At 53.5% G+C, this 15,947-nt stretch overlaps 1 protein-coding gene across 7 annotated transcripts in view; it reads right to left on the reverse strand.

Moving 5' to 3' along the window:
• Positions 1-15,947, reverse strand: part of RPH3AL (rabphilin 3A like (without C2 domains)) — a 118,892-nt gene that overhangs the window by 30,679 nt on the left and 72,266 nt on the right. For all 7 annotated transcript variants that reach the window (XM_032263403.1, XM_032263401.1, XM_032263405.1 and 4 more), the window contains one exon: positions 3,620-3,794. In XM_032263403.1, the coding sequence (XP_032119294.1) occupies positions 3,620-3,794 (175 nt within the window). The remainder of the gene's footprint in view (positions 1-3,619; positions 3,795-15,947) is intronic.

Consider the following 15,947-nt stretch of genomic DNA (forward strand, 5'->3'; position numbering starts at 1 on the left):
AAAGAAAGAAAGAAAGAAAGAAAGAAAGAAAGAAAGAAAGAAAGAAAATATTAATAAAAACAAATTAAAGGAGGAAGGAACCTACTCAGAAACATCAACCCCTTTCACTTGATTGTTCTGTGGATTGAAAAGTTCATGACTTGTAGTATCTATTGATTACCCTTCCTCTTCCAATGGGGCATGAGAAAGAAAATGGGGTGGGCTGGGACAGGGGAGAAGAAGCTGGGAGCTGCAGGTGCATGAGCCTAAGGGATGTGCCTGGAGGAAGGAGGGAAGGAGGTGGAGAGAGAAAGCAAGAGAGAGAGAGAAAGGAATGGAGGTGGCAAAGAGGCTTAGAGAGAGGCTGAGGGAATGAGTGAGCTTGTGCTGTGTTTGGCTCCAAGCCAGTGAGAGAGACTGGGGCGGGAGGGAAATGTCGGAGACAGGGGCCCAGGAGGAAGAGCATCTGGTGACAGCAGGTGGCTTTCACAGCCTCTGAGTATCTCCTGGGGCTGTCCAGCAGACCCCCAGTCCAGAAGAGCCTGCCAGTCTTAATGAAAACCTCTCCATAGGCCTTTCGGGTATTAAGGAGTGGGTGGACGGTTCATTCATTCACGTAATAATGAATAAGCGTCTATCCCATGCCTGTCCTCTGCCACGTGCTGAGGAATCAGCCTGTTCAGGACAGACGTGGCCCTGCCCGTCTGGAGCTTCCTGTGTGCCAGGGGGACCACGCCTCAGTGCTGGTCACTCTGTTTCCACTTGTGCATAGCTCGGGCTGAGTCTGGTGCTGAGGGCTGTGCCTGTCAGACAGGCTCTGACGTGGAGCACAGCTACAGCCCTGAGCTCAGCTAGCTGCCTGGGACCGGGGTGCCCCGGATGGTGGGGCTGGGGGTGGGGGCGGGGATGCCAGTCTCAGAGCTAGAAAAACATCCTCTGGGTCCCTGGTCAGCAGTGGATGGGACAGGCCCACGGACATCCCTGTGCCAGCCTCCCAGGACTGCCCACTAAGGGTCATCTTCCACAGAAGCCTGACAGCTGTGAGACCAGCCTGAGCAGTAATGGGCACTGAGGCAGCTTAGGGGGCTTCCTAGAGGCAGGCAAGGCCGAGCCCTCCCTAAAGGCGGCCATGGACTTTGTCATGAGGCCCTGTGGGTTCCTACAAAGCCACAGAAGGGCTGGCAGGGGCTGGTCCCTGGGAAGGCCTCTGCCCCCGCCTCCCAGGCTTAGGACCTCTGGTGCCATGAAAGGCCTCTGCCCCTACCCCCAGGCTCAGGACCTATGGTCCCCTGCAAGGCCTCTGCCCCCACCCCCAGGCTCAGGACCTCTGGTTCTCTGCAAGGCGTCTGTCCCCACCCCAGGCTCAGGACCTCTGGTCCCTGGGAAAGCCTCTGCCCCTGCCCCCAGGCTCAGGACCTCTGCTGTAAGGACAGTTCCAGCTGGCTAGGGTCGTCTGGCCTCCCACAGGAACCTGGCAGCCACCCCATGTACCCCCAGGAGTACATAATCAGGTCTGGGATGGCCAAGGGACCATACACAGTCAGAAAGCCCACACCTTGGCTTTGGCACACACTGATCAGAGAGCACAACACAGCCACCCAGGAACAGGCAGAAGCAGGCCAGGAACCCTAACCTATGTGTGGTCCTCCACAGTCACCCTGCAAACCTGGCACTTTGACTTCTTGGGGACAGAACCTCTCTGCTTCCCTCCGCCTCCCAGGCCACACCCCCTCCGCTCATGATAGTGGGATTCCCCAAGTTTAGTCTGGCCCACACCTGCTGCACCCACACACCCTGGCGCATCCCCTCTCAGAGTGGCTGCAGATGCCTCCTGAGTCACCATTAGCAGCCTGGCCACCAGCCCTGACAGCCCTGCTGCCCGTGGGCTGATACACATCACACGAGCTGGGTCATCTGGATGACCACAGGGCTGTGATGTGCCTGGCATGCCGCCTGGCACAGAGACACCTGGTGGGGTGGTTTGCAGTCAGAACCTTGGAGGGAGAACAAGTTCACACAAGGCAGCCTCCACATTGCCTGAGCTGGGCTCCATGCAGTTAATAAACAATGTCTGCTGCAAGAGTGTGGGGCCACTGCCCTCCTCGCCCAGGTAATTAAAAGGCCATCTTTTAAGTAATTAAATGGTCAAGTCTGCATGGCTGAGGAGGTGATGGCAGCTCCGCTCCTCCCCAGGGTGTGTGCATGTGCATGGGAGTGTGTGTGTGTGTGTGGGCAAGTGTGTGTGCACATGAGTGTGAGTGTGTGTGAAGATGAGCATGTGAGCTATTGTGTGCACATGTACATGCAAGTGTGAATGTGTGCATGTGGGTGTGAATGCATGTGTGTGCATGTGAGCAAGTGTGTACGTATGTATGTGTGCACATGTGAGTGCATGAGGCTGTGTGTGTGTGTGTGTGTGTGTGTGTGTGTGTGTGTGTTCTGACTTGGAGAATACCACACAGTATCAGCTCTTGAAGTGGGGCTTAGGCCACAGCTGCCTGCATGGGCCTTCAGCTTCTCCTGCTCAACCGGCTCCAAGCAGCATTTCAAACCCACAGGTGTCCACCAGCTTCTGCTCCCACATTCCGAGGAACATGGACGAATCTCTACAGGGTCAGCAGGAGAAAGCCTGAGCTCCGAGGGTGGCAGAGGGACCGGGCAAAGGACTGCCACTTCTCCAGCCCATCTGTGGCCATCCCTTCTAGGCTGCGTAGCCGTGGTGCTCCTCAGGCCAGTGTCCCAGCCAGGCCTGCACGCCCTCCTCCCTCAGGGACTCTTTGCCTGCCTGCTCTCCACTGCATCGCATTCCACGTCTGTCCGTGGCAGCACTGTCAGGGGGTGAACCACAGGCACAGAGGTGTACACAGCACACAGCAGGGCCAGCGAGGAGAGGATGCTATGAAGAAGCCAGGTGCAGAGGATGAAGTACTCGGGTAACAGCCTGCCCCTGGATCCCAGCTCGGCCCCACTCCTGCCGAGGGAGCCCCTCCTGTCCTCTGAGCTGCGGGTTCACCCATCTGTCAAATGCAGTCATTAAATAACTGCCCTGTCCACCTTCTGAGCCTGCTGTGAGACCAGGAACTTTGAAATAAAACCACGAACATCAAAGCCTCATGAAAGCTGAGGAGAGCAGTCCACAACCAGGTTCTGCCACCATTTCCCTCTGGGACGGCCGCCTGGGACACACACACCTTAGTGTGGCCACCAGAACACCCGGGCACTGGGCCCAAAGCCCCCTTACTCATCAGGACCAGGGAAGCCAGGAGTCCCCCCTGACCAAGACACAGTGCCAGGAAGAGACAGTGCGGGCCAGCCCAGGGAAGATGCAGATTTAATACACACCATGTTTCTGTGAAGACGCAGTGCTGCTCACGGCCTCCTCGCCCCCCAATCAGTACTTGCATGTGAAACTACCCCCAGGGACCCTCCCGCCACTCTCCTGCACAGAGTCAACCATCCGTTGCTGGAAGTCTCCGCTGCTCAAGAGCAGGTATGGAGCTGAGGGCGCAGGGAGGGCATCACCAGAATGAGCCTCGAGGATGGAGGGTATGGGGGGACTGGCCTCATGCCTGCAAACTGCCAGGATGGCTGACAACCCCGACTTCAGAGGCTACCTGGGAGAGCAGCAGAGGGGACTTACCTCTTCCTCGGGCCCAGGTGTAGACGCGGCTGCTCTCGAAGCTTCTGGTCTCTCGCTCGGCCAGCTCCACAGGCAAAGGCCGGAGGTGGGGATCATCAGCTCGGCCAGGGGTCTTCAAGGGCAAGATATACTTGGGGAGCCCTTTGTAGAACCAGGCCCCCGACCTCTTCCAGACCTGGATGGAGGAGAGAGCTGCCTGGAGCACAGGATGCAGAGGGGCCTCCCCTCCTGCTCCTTGCCCAGAGGACGGGAGGCACGCAGAGAGCCAGTAGCAGTGTGGGGGTGGGAACTCTGGCTCTGCCCTCACTGGCTGATGGGCTGGGCAGTCACTTACCTTCCCAGGACTCAGGACAACTTGGAGCTAAGTTCCATGAACTTTCCAAACTCTTTCTCTCCCTTGTTTTAGAGTTGAGGCCTTGCTCTGTTGCCCAGGCTGGAGTGCAGTGGTGCAATCATCACCCACTGCAGCCTCGACCTTCTGGGCTCAAGCAGTCCTCCTGCCTCAGCTTCCTCAGTGCCATGCCCAGACCCCAGCTTCTCAAGGACAACATCCCTGGTCCCTCAGCTGTTCCAAGCTCCCTCTCATCAAGCCACCCCCTCTCGCCAGTGTTTGTCACTGCCCCTCAGGAGAGGGGCTCAGAAGTGGCCACAAAGCTCCAGACTTGTTCTGGCTGCCCCCAGGGCACAGTCACCGGCTTTCCACCTATTTCCTGCCTGGGCTCTGTCTTCCTCAGGCCCTGAGCCTCCCAGGAGCTCCCCCTGACTCCACGTAGTCCCACAGGGCCTCTGAGAGCCAGGTGGGTCCGAGGGTGCCTGCCAGGGCCCATGCAGATGCAAAGCATCCCTTTATCACTGACCTGGGGAAGAGAGGAGTCACCCTAAAGCTGGCAAGACAGACACCCCCTGAAGGCTGGCAGAGCCCCAGGAAGCTGGGGATGCTGACCCTGAATTCACAGGGTGGGAGGCGCTCTGGGTCTGGGATGCATAGCCCCTTGGGCTCTGACAGGTCCTTCTGTTCTTTGTCACCCCCAGCTTGGACACCCAGGCTCCCTACTCCTATTGTCCCTGGAAGCAAGGTTGAATCAATGGCAGCTGCCACATACTGGCTGTGTGGCTTTCAGTGAGTTACTTAACCTCTCTGAGACTGAGTTTCTTCATTGACTACATTGATTAAATGTGATAGCTGCTAAGAAAGTTGAAAAGTGCTCATCAGAGCAAATGGCACCCAGAAGGTGTTCACAAGATGCCACCTGCCTGCCTCCTTCCTGCCCCTGCTCCTCCCCCTCGAGGCTCCAGGGCAGAGCCGCAGAGGCTGGAGGGAGAGCTGGGCTGGGCCGCATCACAGCAGGTGCGTGCTCTTCTCTGAGAGCTTCTTATGAGACAGTCTCTCCAGCAGGAACAGAAAGGACCCACTTCGCAGGAGAGCTGCCAATTAGAATTCAGAGCAGCAGCTGAGTTAAGGTCCCTAAATTTTTAATGCCTCCTTCAGAAAACACCACATGCTGTATGATCTCTTTTCTGATGAAGGAAATAAATTCAGGGCATTTAGTCGGGAGTGGTGGGATTTTGTAAAGGAACATTTTGCAAGAAACCTCAACTGACTTCACCCTTTTCAGAGCAGTGCAGGCCAAGGTTCTGAGCAGATGTCCTGAATTTGAACCCTGGGTCTGGCACCCAGCACCTGTGTGACTTGGAAACATGGAGCTCCCTGGCCCTCAGTTTCTTTGTGGGTGGGCAAACACAGGATCTGCGCTCATCTCACAAGGTGGACTTGAATGAAGCTGACGCCCCAGGGCCCAGCGCCAGGCAAAGAGCAACCTCTCCACAGAGGAGAGGCCCATGGGTACCCCCGCCACCCTCTTCCTCCCACCTGGAACACAAACAGCTTTCCCACCAGTGGACCAATTCCCTACTTGAAGAATTTAAAATCAGAAAACCGGAATCTGCCGATTCTGAGACATTGCTTCCCGCTCCCCAAACTTCCTCTGCACCACATAAATACTGTGGGATATTAACAAGAGCCAGGTCAAAAAAAAAAGGTTTCTAATCATATACACTTGAAAAGCATCAGGTTAAACCAAGCTCCATCACTACAGGACTTGTCAGAGCCTTTACTATGCTAAAGTGCACAGGGTTATCCGACAGGCAAAAGAACACATGGTGCTCTCGATTCGAAATCTGCCCGGCTGGCTCTCCTAGAGAAACTCGACCTTAGGATGGGTCTGTGTAGACTCAGCACTTATCCAGCTAGCACTTACTGTCCACTTGTGGAGTGATGTGTATCTGCCTCTCCAAGTAGGCTCGAGGCACCTCCTCACGCTGCAGAGCCCCAGGCGCAGGACCGCCAAGTCCAGACAGGGTCCCGACGTGGATCCCTCCCTGCCCCTGCCAGCCACCCTGAGTGGAGGGCCTGGAACCTGTCTGGTGGGATGGAGGCGTCATGGCACCATTTTGGAAAACCCTTTCTGATCCCCTCGGAGCCTTCCTACCACATGTATTTACGTGAATGGGTAATGCAGGCACATAGTCTAAAAATCCGCAGCGCAAAAGTAACCAGTCTCCTCCCCCATCCCCAGAGATGTTTGAGGAAGCTTGGTGATTATCTCTGCTTTTCAGGTGGGGAAACTGAGGCTCCAACAAGTTCAGCAATTTGCCCAAAGCCAGCACATATTCTGTTGGCCTCTACTCCACTGGGAAGGCCCGAGTCCCACCCAGCAGTTTACAGTTGCGAGGTGGCTGCTCGCTAATAAAGCGGTTGAGTGGTGAATAAATCCTGAGTGGGTCAGATGTCAGGGTGTGCTCTCAGCACCCTACAGGCAGGAGGAAGAAGCAAACAAACAGCAGCCACCATGGCCACCCTCTCTCTAGAGAGCTGCTGCGAGGCTCATTAGAGCAGGTGCCCAAGTCCAAGAGGCCACGGCAAGGCCACGGGGGCCATGGGGTGGGGCTGGCTGCACCTCCCACTGACGAGCAAAGGCTCTGAGCACGCCACCTCCCTGTCCTCTGCCGTGGACTGGGCCTGGGGCCAAGCCCTGAAGAGTCATCTGCGAACGGCGGGGCCTGCGCAGGCTTTGAAACGCACACCACACTGTCTCCCCCACCCGCCACGGAAGCTTTCTCTTTTTGCTTTTTTTTTTTTGAGACAGGGTCTTGCTCTGTCACCCAGGCTGGAGTGCAGTGGCGCAATTGGCTAACTGCAGCCTTCACCTCCCCAGGCTCACGTGATCCTCCCACCTCAGCCTCCTGAGTAGCTGGGTCTATAGATGGTGTGCACTGTATTTTTGTATTTTTCTAATTTTTGTAGAGATGGGGTTTCACCCTGTTGCTCAGGCTGGTCTCAAATTCCTGGGCACAAGCAGACTGCCCACTTCAGCCTCTCAAAATGCTGGGATTACAAACATGAGCCACCACGCCTGGCCTCCCCCCTGTTTTTTTCCTGAAAAATACCTACCTAGCATACAAAATTAGCACCATAACAAAAGAGTAAAATGAAACTGGGTCACCTAAACGTTACCGCACAGAGCCAGCCCTGCTGAGCATGGTGGTGTGCACTTGCTTTCACACTTTCCCAGGCACACGCGCTATTTGTTTTCTATTTTTTTTTTTTCAAAACTTGGCTAACGTAGATGCAGCCTGTTCCTCTGACACACACCCAACCACGTGTCACAGCGGTCACTCCGTATTCATAACTGTCTCCATCATCACTGTTTAATTGCTCCACAGTTTGCATTTATTACGGACGTCTGAACTGTCTCCAACCTCTGTCCTTACAAGCAGTGCTGCAGCCGCCACCCTGTACCCTCCACATCTGACCAGTTTCAGTCACTGTCTTAAGAAACACGGGTTGAGTGCTCTTTTCCAAAATGCTGGGGAGAGAAGTGTTTCAGATTTTGAGCTTTTTCAAATTTTATCATATTTGCATTATACTTAATGCAAGTTTAGCATCCTAAATCTGAAAATCCAAAATCTGAAATGCTCCAATGACCATTTCTTGAAGCATCACACACTTAAAAAGTTTCGGATTTTGGAGCATTTCAGCTTCTGGGTTTTCCGATGAAAGATACTCAGCCTATATTCCACAGGGTAAAATTGCAGGTCAAGAACTGTGTATGTTCTGATGATGACATCTAGAGTCAGGCCGCCCTCCAGGAGGAAAAGCATGCTCCCAGGATGCTACATTAAGTGTTTTCGGGGTGGGGACCTGGTCTTCTTAGCTCCCTGGTGGAATCCAGGGTCTACTCTGTGGATACTGATCAGGGTGGATCCCATGGAACCATCATGGGCTTGGGGAGAGGCATCTGTCAGGGCATGAGGCCACCAGCACAAGGTGTGCAGAACAATGGAGCTCCTTGCCATCCCTGGGTCACGCCTTTAGGGTTAAGAGATCTCCTCCACCTCACGCCCAGCCAGCCGAGGCCCTGTTTAATGGGAGTGGACAGGCTGATGCTCAGGGTGACTCAGCAATGTAGCCGAGCCTTCTCTGCTGTGAGGCATCAGGGAAGACACTAAGAAGCCCCACATGGCTGCATTCCCGCACACTGCAGGGCCGAGCGCCTCGTCGTGCGGGTGAGCTGCCTCTCACAGCCTTCTTTCTGGCTTCTCCTTTGCAGCACTGGACTACAGGTACACATGGTCCCTTTTTTAAAAAAATCAAAACATTTTTTCATTGTGTTAAAATATTCATAACATAAAATGTATCGCCCTAAGCGCAACCAATCTCCAGAACTCCTCATCTTGCAAAACTGAAACTCTATAACCACTAAGCAAAAGCTCTCCGTTCCCCTGCCCCCCGCCCCCAGCCCACTGTCTGTCCCTGGGAATATGACTACTCTATGTACGTCCTAGAAGGGGAGTCACATGGTATCTCCCTCTCACGGCTGCCGTATTTCAGCTGGCATCACTTCTCCAGGGTTCATGCATACAGCAGCGCGTGTCAGAATGTCCTTCCTCTCGGAGGCTGAGAAATGTCCCACTGTAAGGACAGGTCCCACTTTGTCATCAGTTGGCAGATACTCGGGGTGCTTCCAGCCTTTGGCTGGTCCTTCTGTTTTCACTGTCCCCCCCCCATAGAATCCACCAAGCAGGAGGACGTGTCACAGCTGTCTTGCTCACCACGGTGTCTTCCTGCTCCCAGCACACGCCTGACACTTCGTAGGTGTTCAGTAAATGCTGGCTGAATGACTGTGTTGGCAGCTGTGGGTCGTTTGCTGCAACGCACCTCAACCTACAGTCTGCTGCCTTCCTGGGGAAGAGGCCTGGGGGTGTCACCCAAGTTCCTGTAATTAATCAAATGGACCTCCTATTTCAGATGGAAAGACGGACAGAGAGGAAGGGCCTGGCTGGGTGTGCTGGTGGAGAGGAAAGCCCAGTGTGCCTCCCCGACTGCCCGGGTGCTCCCAGCCTGTCCTCCCTAGCCGCCCTGCCTCCCCTGGCAGACCACAGCCCCAGCCCAGGCCTCAGCCTTGCCTCTGCTGCAACAAGCCATCTCCCATCCCCACCCCACTCAAAAATCAATGCTCAGTGGAGCTCTTTTGGAAGACAGACAAAGAGCACAGGATCCAAAGCATCAGGGTGAATTGCCATTGGTACTCAGCCATTTGCGACTGGTCAATCTTTTATTTTTGAGACAGGGTCTTACTCTGCTGCCCAGAGTACAGTGGCACGATCATGGCTCACTGCAGCCTGGGCTCAAGCAGTCATCCTCCCTCAGCCTCCTGAGCAGCTAGGACCACAGGAACATGCCACCGTGCCCAGCTAAGTCAACCATTTTTGAACTATATAAAAAACCCATCAACCTCATACAGTTCACCCCAACATTTACACTCAGCAGGGGCAATGGCCCCACCGGCCTGCCAGGCCATGTTGCTCCCCGGGATCCATGGGCTGGGCCACGAGCACCTGGCGGATCAGTCACTCGCTGTGAGTCCACCGTGATGGGGCCTCTGCTCTGATTCCCTCCTGCTGTCACTGCGGTCCAGGTGGAGGGTCTGAGGGCTCACCCTGACTGCCCAGCATGGCCAGTGATCTGGACCCTTGAGAGCAGCAGCAAGTCCTTAGTCCCAGCACTGGGGGAACCAGAGCACACAGGTGTGTCACCTGGTATGGGAGGTGCACCCACCAGACATGCATAAAACACACTGTTGGTATTTTGGAAAATGCCTTTCACATGGGAGAGCAGGTCTGGGGAGGTGAGGTGCAAAGGACCGCAGCTGGGCTGAGCTCTGAGCTGCAATCCCCACCGCCATGCCAATGCATGCATACCACAGACCCCTCTCCTCACTGCCTGCCCCCATGCTGCAAAACACAACAGTAGTCTCCATCACGTGCCTTCTGCTCGGTGCATCTGGGCCCAGCACCCGCCACCTGGCATCCACATCTGCCCCTCCCCGGAAACTGTGGCAGGCAAAGCCCTGGTGGGAATTAACCCCACCTCACCCCAGACCATCCCACAGATTGAAAATCATCTACTTTCTGGAGAAGCTGAGCAATTCTGCAAAACCCTACTCGGCTTCCCACGTGTGGTTTGCTGTGATAAGGCCAGCAAAGCAGCCAGCCTTGAAAATCCCATTTGATGAGAAAAGGCCCACAGCCGCCATGGCAGTTGCCTGGGTGTCCGGCAGCAGCAAACGTTCCTGGTGCAGCAAACCTGCCTTGTGCTCCGCTTCGAGGTTTGCATTACGGTTTCAGCTCACTGCCAATCTGACTGCAGATACTGATGGATATTCGCCAAGCTGTTCCCAGGAAATTTTAATTACCATGATAACAATTGCTAATTACTGGCATTTCCTAAGTGGCTGTGGCTGGAGAAGGTGGTAATGGTCAGGCTGGTGCTGGAAAGAAGGGAAGTCTCAGAGATCTGCCACTGGAGAGGGCGGTGCAGGGGGAGCCTGAAGACCCTTCTCTGTCCATTGCTCCACCCCTTCCTCATGTTACACCCTCTCCCATGCCACCCTGAGAGTGCACCTGGCATGAGCTCAAGCAAGCCTCTTCACTGGCCCAGGCATCCCACCTGTCTGCCCCAGCCCCAAAGGTCAGAGCAGGTGACAGTCTGTGGCCTGTGCACTGCTGTTCTTTCCCCGGAGTGCCTTTCATCAGCACCTCGAACAGGCAGCCACGCCTCCCCTGGATCCTTCGGTGCATGCCCCTTCGTGCGAATGGGGCCCCTCCGCCGTGTTCCCGGATGTCATGTGGCCCCGCTCACACAGCATGCCACACCTGGGCTGGAGCTCAGACCCCCACCTTCCTGAGCAGGAGCTGTGAGCTCAGACTCACGTACCTTCCTGAGTAGGGCTGTGAGCTCTTCCATGTCAGGGCTGTGCCTGAGCCATCTCTGGATTCCGGGACCCTGCAAGGAGCCTGCTGTGCTACTGACTGGCCGCATGAACAAACAAAGAAGGCGAAGCAAAGGCCTGTCTCCAGGGACAGAGGTGAGACTGTGCCTTCAAGGAGACTGCGTTCTGTCTGCCTAACAAGCTCCAGACTGAACCAGTCTTGAAGAACTGCGAGAAACAGCCTGTGACAGGGTGGTCTTCTCATTTACACTGCGGATACTTTAAAGGGCTCTTCAAGGGCCAACCCTCTCCAGCTGAGGAGAGGCAGGACCCTCCCTACCCATTACCTGACACACACTCACAATGCTGGCCTCCCAGGAACCCTGACAGGCAAGTTAAACTCCACAGAGGCCAACAGTACCCCAGGACCCGGTCTTCCTCTCAGCCTCACCTCCCGCCTCCTCCGCCCCATCACCAGCCACAGCAGCTCTTGCTCCCTGACCACACTAAGCTCTCCCTTCGAAGATGTTGTTCCTCTCCCGTCCCTGGACTAGCTCCTATCCAGCCTTTGGGAAACCACTTTTATCCAGAAGCTTCCACAGACAGCATCATGCATGTCCCCACTGCACACACGCCCTGGGTTATGAGCACCTGTTTTTTTGTCTGTTTCCTGCTGGATAGAAAGCCCCATGATAGCAGGAGCCAGGCAGAGCGCCCAGCAGGTGCCAGCACATGGCAGACACCCGACAAACAGGCCACTGAATACACATCCCGACTGCAAGGTGCAGGTAACTCAGGTTACTTAGGAGAAGTGCAGGCTCTTGGAGGGTGCCGGGAATTGAACTGTGTTTCCCAGATCTACATGTTAAAGTGCTGGTGAGGGCGATGGGCCTTGGGAAGGGAATGAGGGTTAGATGAGGTCACGAGGGTGGGGCCCTTATGAAGAGACAGACACCAAGAGAACTTGCTTCTTCTCTCTCTCGGCCTTGTGAGGGCACAGCAGGAACAGCCAGCTGCAAGCCAGGAAGAGCGCCCTCACCAGGGATTCGGACAAGCCAGTCACGACCTTGGACCTCCCAGTCGCCACAAACAAATTCCCGTTGTTTACACTACCCCATCTACGGTACGTTGTCACAGTAGCTCAAGTTGACTAACATGGAAAAAATAGATCACCTATAAGGAAACCAGAATGGCATTCGCCTCATCACTGGTAACAGTGGCTGCCAAGATGTGGGGTCTAGAATCCTGTCAGCCAAACTACCAACCCAATGGGAGGACAGAGTACAGACCCTTTTAAACTCACAAGGACGCTGAGTTTCCCTTGCACCCACCCTTTTTAAGAAGTACTTAAGGAGAGGTTCCGGAGAAACACAGGATCCTGGAAACAGTGTCTCCAACTCAAAAGGTGAGCCGAAGGGAAGTTCTAGGAAGGCAGCATTCCGGAGCTACTCTGGGCTGGAGCCATAAAAGGGGATCTCATAGGGAAGAGACGGCTGCACGTGACAGATGGCAAAATAAAAGAGCTGCATAAAAGAGGGTGCACAGTTTCATGACTCTGTTGGCAATAAGAAACACAGTCAATAAAAACTCCAGGGAAAAAGTGACACCAGAACATCATGGTCCAGAGACTAGGTAGATTAAAATGTGACGGGCTGAAGAAATTCAGAGAAAAGAAGGAAAATGTGCTCAGAAAGGCAGGATCATTCTCCTTGGGTGGTCTTGGGTCAAGGTCATTATAAAATGTGATCCTCACGTGCATTTGAGCCTGAGATGTTTGCTGTTTACAAAATAATTTTTACAACGGAAATCCCAGCCAGGTGCAGTGGTGGCTCAGGGTCATAATCCCAACATTTGGGAGGCCAAGGTGGGAGGATCACTTGAGGCCAGAAATTCAAGACCAGCGTGGTCAAGACAATGAGGCCCCATCTCTATGAAAAGAAGAAAGTAAAGCGCTGATAGTTATTGAGCACTTTGTGTGTACCAGGCACCATTCTGAGAATGTTATGTCTAATAACTTATTTAACTCTCACAAAAGTTCTATGAGATAGGAGCTGTTATCATCTCTATTTTACAGATAAGGCAGAGAGAACAAGTAACATGAACAAAGGAAAAATCTGAACCCAGGCAGGCCAGCCTGTCCTCTTAACCTTCTTTCAAAATCAGGTATACTTTTGTTACAGTAAATGCTATTTACCGATTTTCAGCTCTTAGAAATAGCCTAGAAACCACGTTTTCTGTGTTTTCTTAGATTCTTCATTTGTTTAGTATCCATTAATCACAGGGCCAAACTCATGGCCAAAGTTGTTTACATCTTCCCGTGACCCAGCTTTTGTGGGCATGCAAAATTCATGTGACAAACCATGAAACAAATCCTAAGTACATACCCTAGCCATTTCTTTCTCTAACTCCCACACACTAAGCTAGCGTTTCCCCTGCCCTCAATCAGTGCAGAGCCAGGGACCAGACAGCTAGGGACAGCCCCCACGGCACAAAGCCTGCAGGTTTATTCCAACCGGCCAGCCTGAAGATGTGTACCTGGCCCCACCTTGCTTCCCTGCAGACGCCCCAGTAAAGACCGTGGACATGCCTCCCCTCTCCTCTGCCCTGACTGGCTCCCATGCCTCCCCAGGTGGCCCTGCCTGACATGGTGGTCCCCTCCTCTCAGGAACTGTGAGCAAGAAATTCTTTCAGTGGCATTAGTCTCTTTGTGTCATCCCTCTGTCACCTGCATGAAGTAAGACCTGGGCACAAATCACAAAGAATGGAAGAATTAATTAGAGCTAAAGAACGGAATCTAAATGTAAATTCTGGCAATCTACAAGTACAGATTCCAACTAGACAAGGAGGAACGTAGGCGAAGGGGAGCGAAGGGGAGGCCTCCATACCCACGGCTCACACAGAGGCAGTCGAGGGTACCAAAGCTGATGGAAGAAGAAAGAGGAGAACATTATACAAAGCCACAAACTTAATCAAGAGCTAAAAGTCATAACAAGATGATCCAACACCAGGGGAGAGAGGGGAAGCAGAGTTGTCCAAGCTCGCCAGCTCCTCACCCTGCAAGTCCGGGAGTCAGCAGAGAGTCTCCCAAGTTGGTAAATCAAGAAAGGCATGGCAGGAGCCAGCACGTGGAGGAACAAGCCGCAGCTGGTGACGCGCTGGCACAGAGCCCCCCCGGATGACCGCTGTTCCCAATGCTAGCTCCTCTGAACAATCTGATTTTTTAAAACCATATGCATGTGTTACTCTGATTGAAATTAAAATGCAACAGATTGGTAATTGGATGTTGATATTATTAAATCCTCGGTCTGCATGGCAGGTTGACGGGCGGAGAGCTGGCACAGTCTGTGGCTGGGATGCTGAATCTGGATGTGGCTTATGGGAGAAAAGCTGGGAGCTCAGGAAAAGAACACAGTAAGTGAAACTTTCTGCCATGGAACAGGCTAGGAAGAGACTTTGGGAAGTTATTGTTACTTTGAGACGTCAGCATGAGTTGGGAAGACACTGACATTTCTGTCCCTGAAGAAGGCCAAGTTCCTTTTGGCACGTCACTGCGCCCACCTAACCACCTGGAGTCAGATTTTTGGTGGTAGACACCTTAACGGTTTTTCAAAGGGAAGCAGAGTTTCACTGCAGAGGGGCAGGCGGAGCTGGGTCGAGAGGGAACAAGGGCCGGAATATCGTGCCATTCATGGATGCAATGCTGCTTTCCAAGATGGCCAGGCGGTAACCTCTGATCAGGTTTCAAAGCCATGATTTTGGCCACATGTGACAAACTGGACTCTCCAAGAGCCTTGGACCCTAACCAAGGTGATTACAGATGCCTGGCCAAGAGATATTTTTTCTATTGTAATAAAAGTGATTAGATAAGCACAGCTGTGAACATTCAAAAGTTAGATACATGCATACACATGTCCACCTAAGACAACCGGCAGAGTTAAAACGAGGAAAAAGGTTTGTCATCCTGAAATACCTGATCTGCTGTTTTTTCTTTTATTCCCTCCTTCCCTCTTCCTTCTCTCTTCCCTCTCTTGTGCTCTGTTTATAATTTCTCCTTGTTGTTGTCCTTTCCCTTTCAGGAGGAATTAAGTCTAGGGTAAGGCTTTCTTTATTATTTCCTTCCCCTTCCTCTGGAAAGTGACACAAACATCTGAAGAGAGAGTCAGTGGGTATTAATTCATCCAAATCACATTTATTCAGCATCTCGTGTACCCAGTGCTAAGAGTGAGCTAAGGAAACACATCCAGTGTTGGTGCAGATGGTGGCCGTGACACTGATCCACAGCAAGGAAACACATCCAGTGCTGTGCCGACGGTGGCCGTGACACTGATCCACAGCAAGGAAACATATCCAGTGTTCGTGCAGACGGTGGCCGTGGCATAGATCCACAGCGAGGAAACACATCCAGTGCTGTGCAGACGGTGGCCGTGACACTGATCCACAGCGAGGAAACACATCCAGTGCTGTGCAGACGGTGGCCGTGACACTGATCCACAGCGAGGAAACACATCCAGTGCTGTGCAGACGGTGGCCGTGACACTGATCCACAGCGAGGAAACACATCTAGTGCTGTGCAGACGGTAGCCGTGGCACTGATCCACAGAGAGGAAATGCATCCAGTATTGTGCAGACGGTGGCCATGGCACTGATCCACAGCGAGGAAACACATTCAGTGCTGTGCAACGGTGACAGTGGCTGTCTTCTCTCCCCCATGAGAGTTCATGCCCTGCCTTCATGGCTCTTTTGTTCTGGAGGGTTCCACTGACTTCCACCCCTCAGGGTGAGCCTCTGCTCACTGCAGGTGTTCAGTGCGGTGGCAAAGTGCAAGCAGGCGATCTAAGCCCACAGGAAGGTCTGAGCTGTGCCAGGGCACCTGGGCAGAGCTGTGGGCAGCTTCATCCTCCTGTCCCCTCCCCACCCGTGGGGTGGCATCCAGTCCAATCCCTTCTAAAGTGCTAACTCACTCCTAATTGAGGTGTTAGCTCCAAGCTAAATGAGACTCATCCCAGGAGTATTCATGTATTTGCAATTTTAAAAGATATCATTTGCGATGTGTGTGC

The sequence above is a fragment of the Sapajus apella genome, unplaced genomic scaffold (genome assembly GCF_009761245.1).
Source record: "Sapajus apella isolate SASKATOON/1434 unplaced genomic scaffold, GSC_monkey_1.0 scaffold136, whole genome shotgun sequence".
NCBI classification, from domain to species: Eukaryota; Metazoa; Chordata; class Mammalia; order Primates; family Cebidae; genus Sapajus; species Sapajus apella.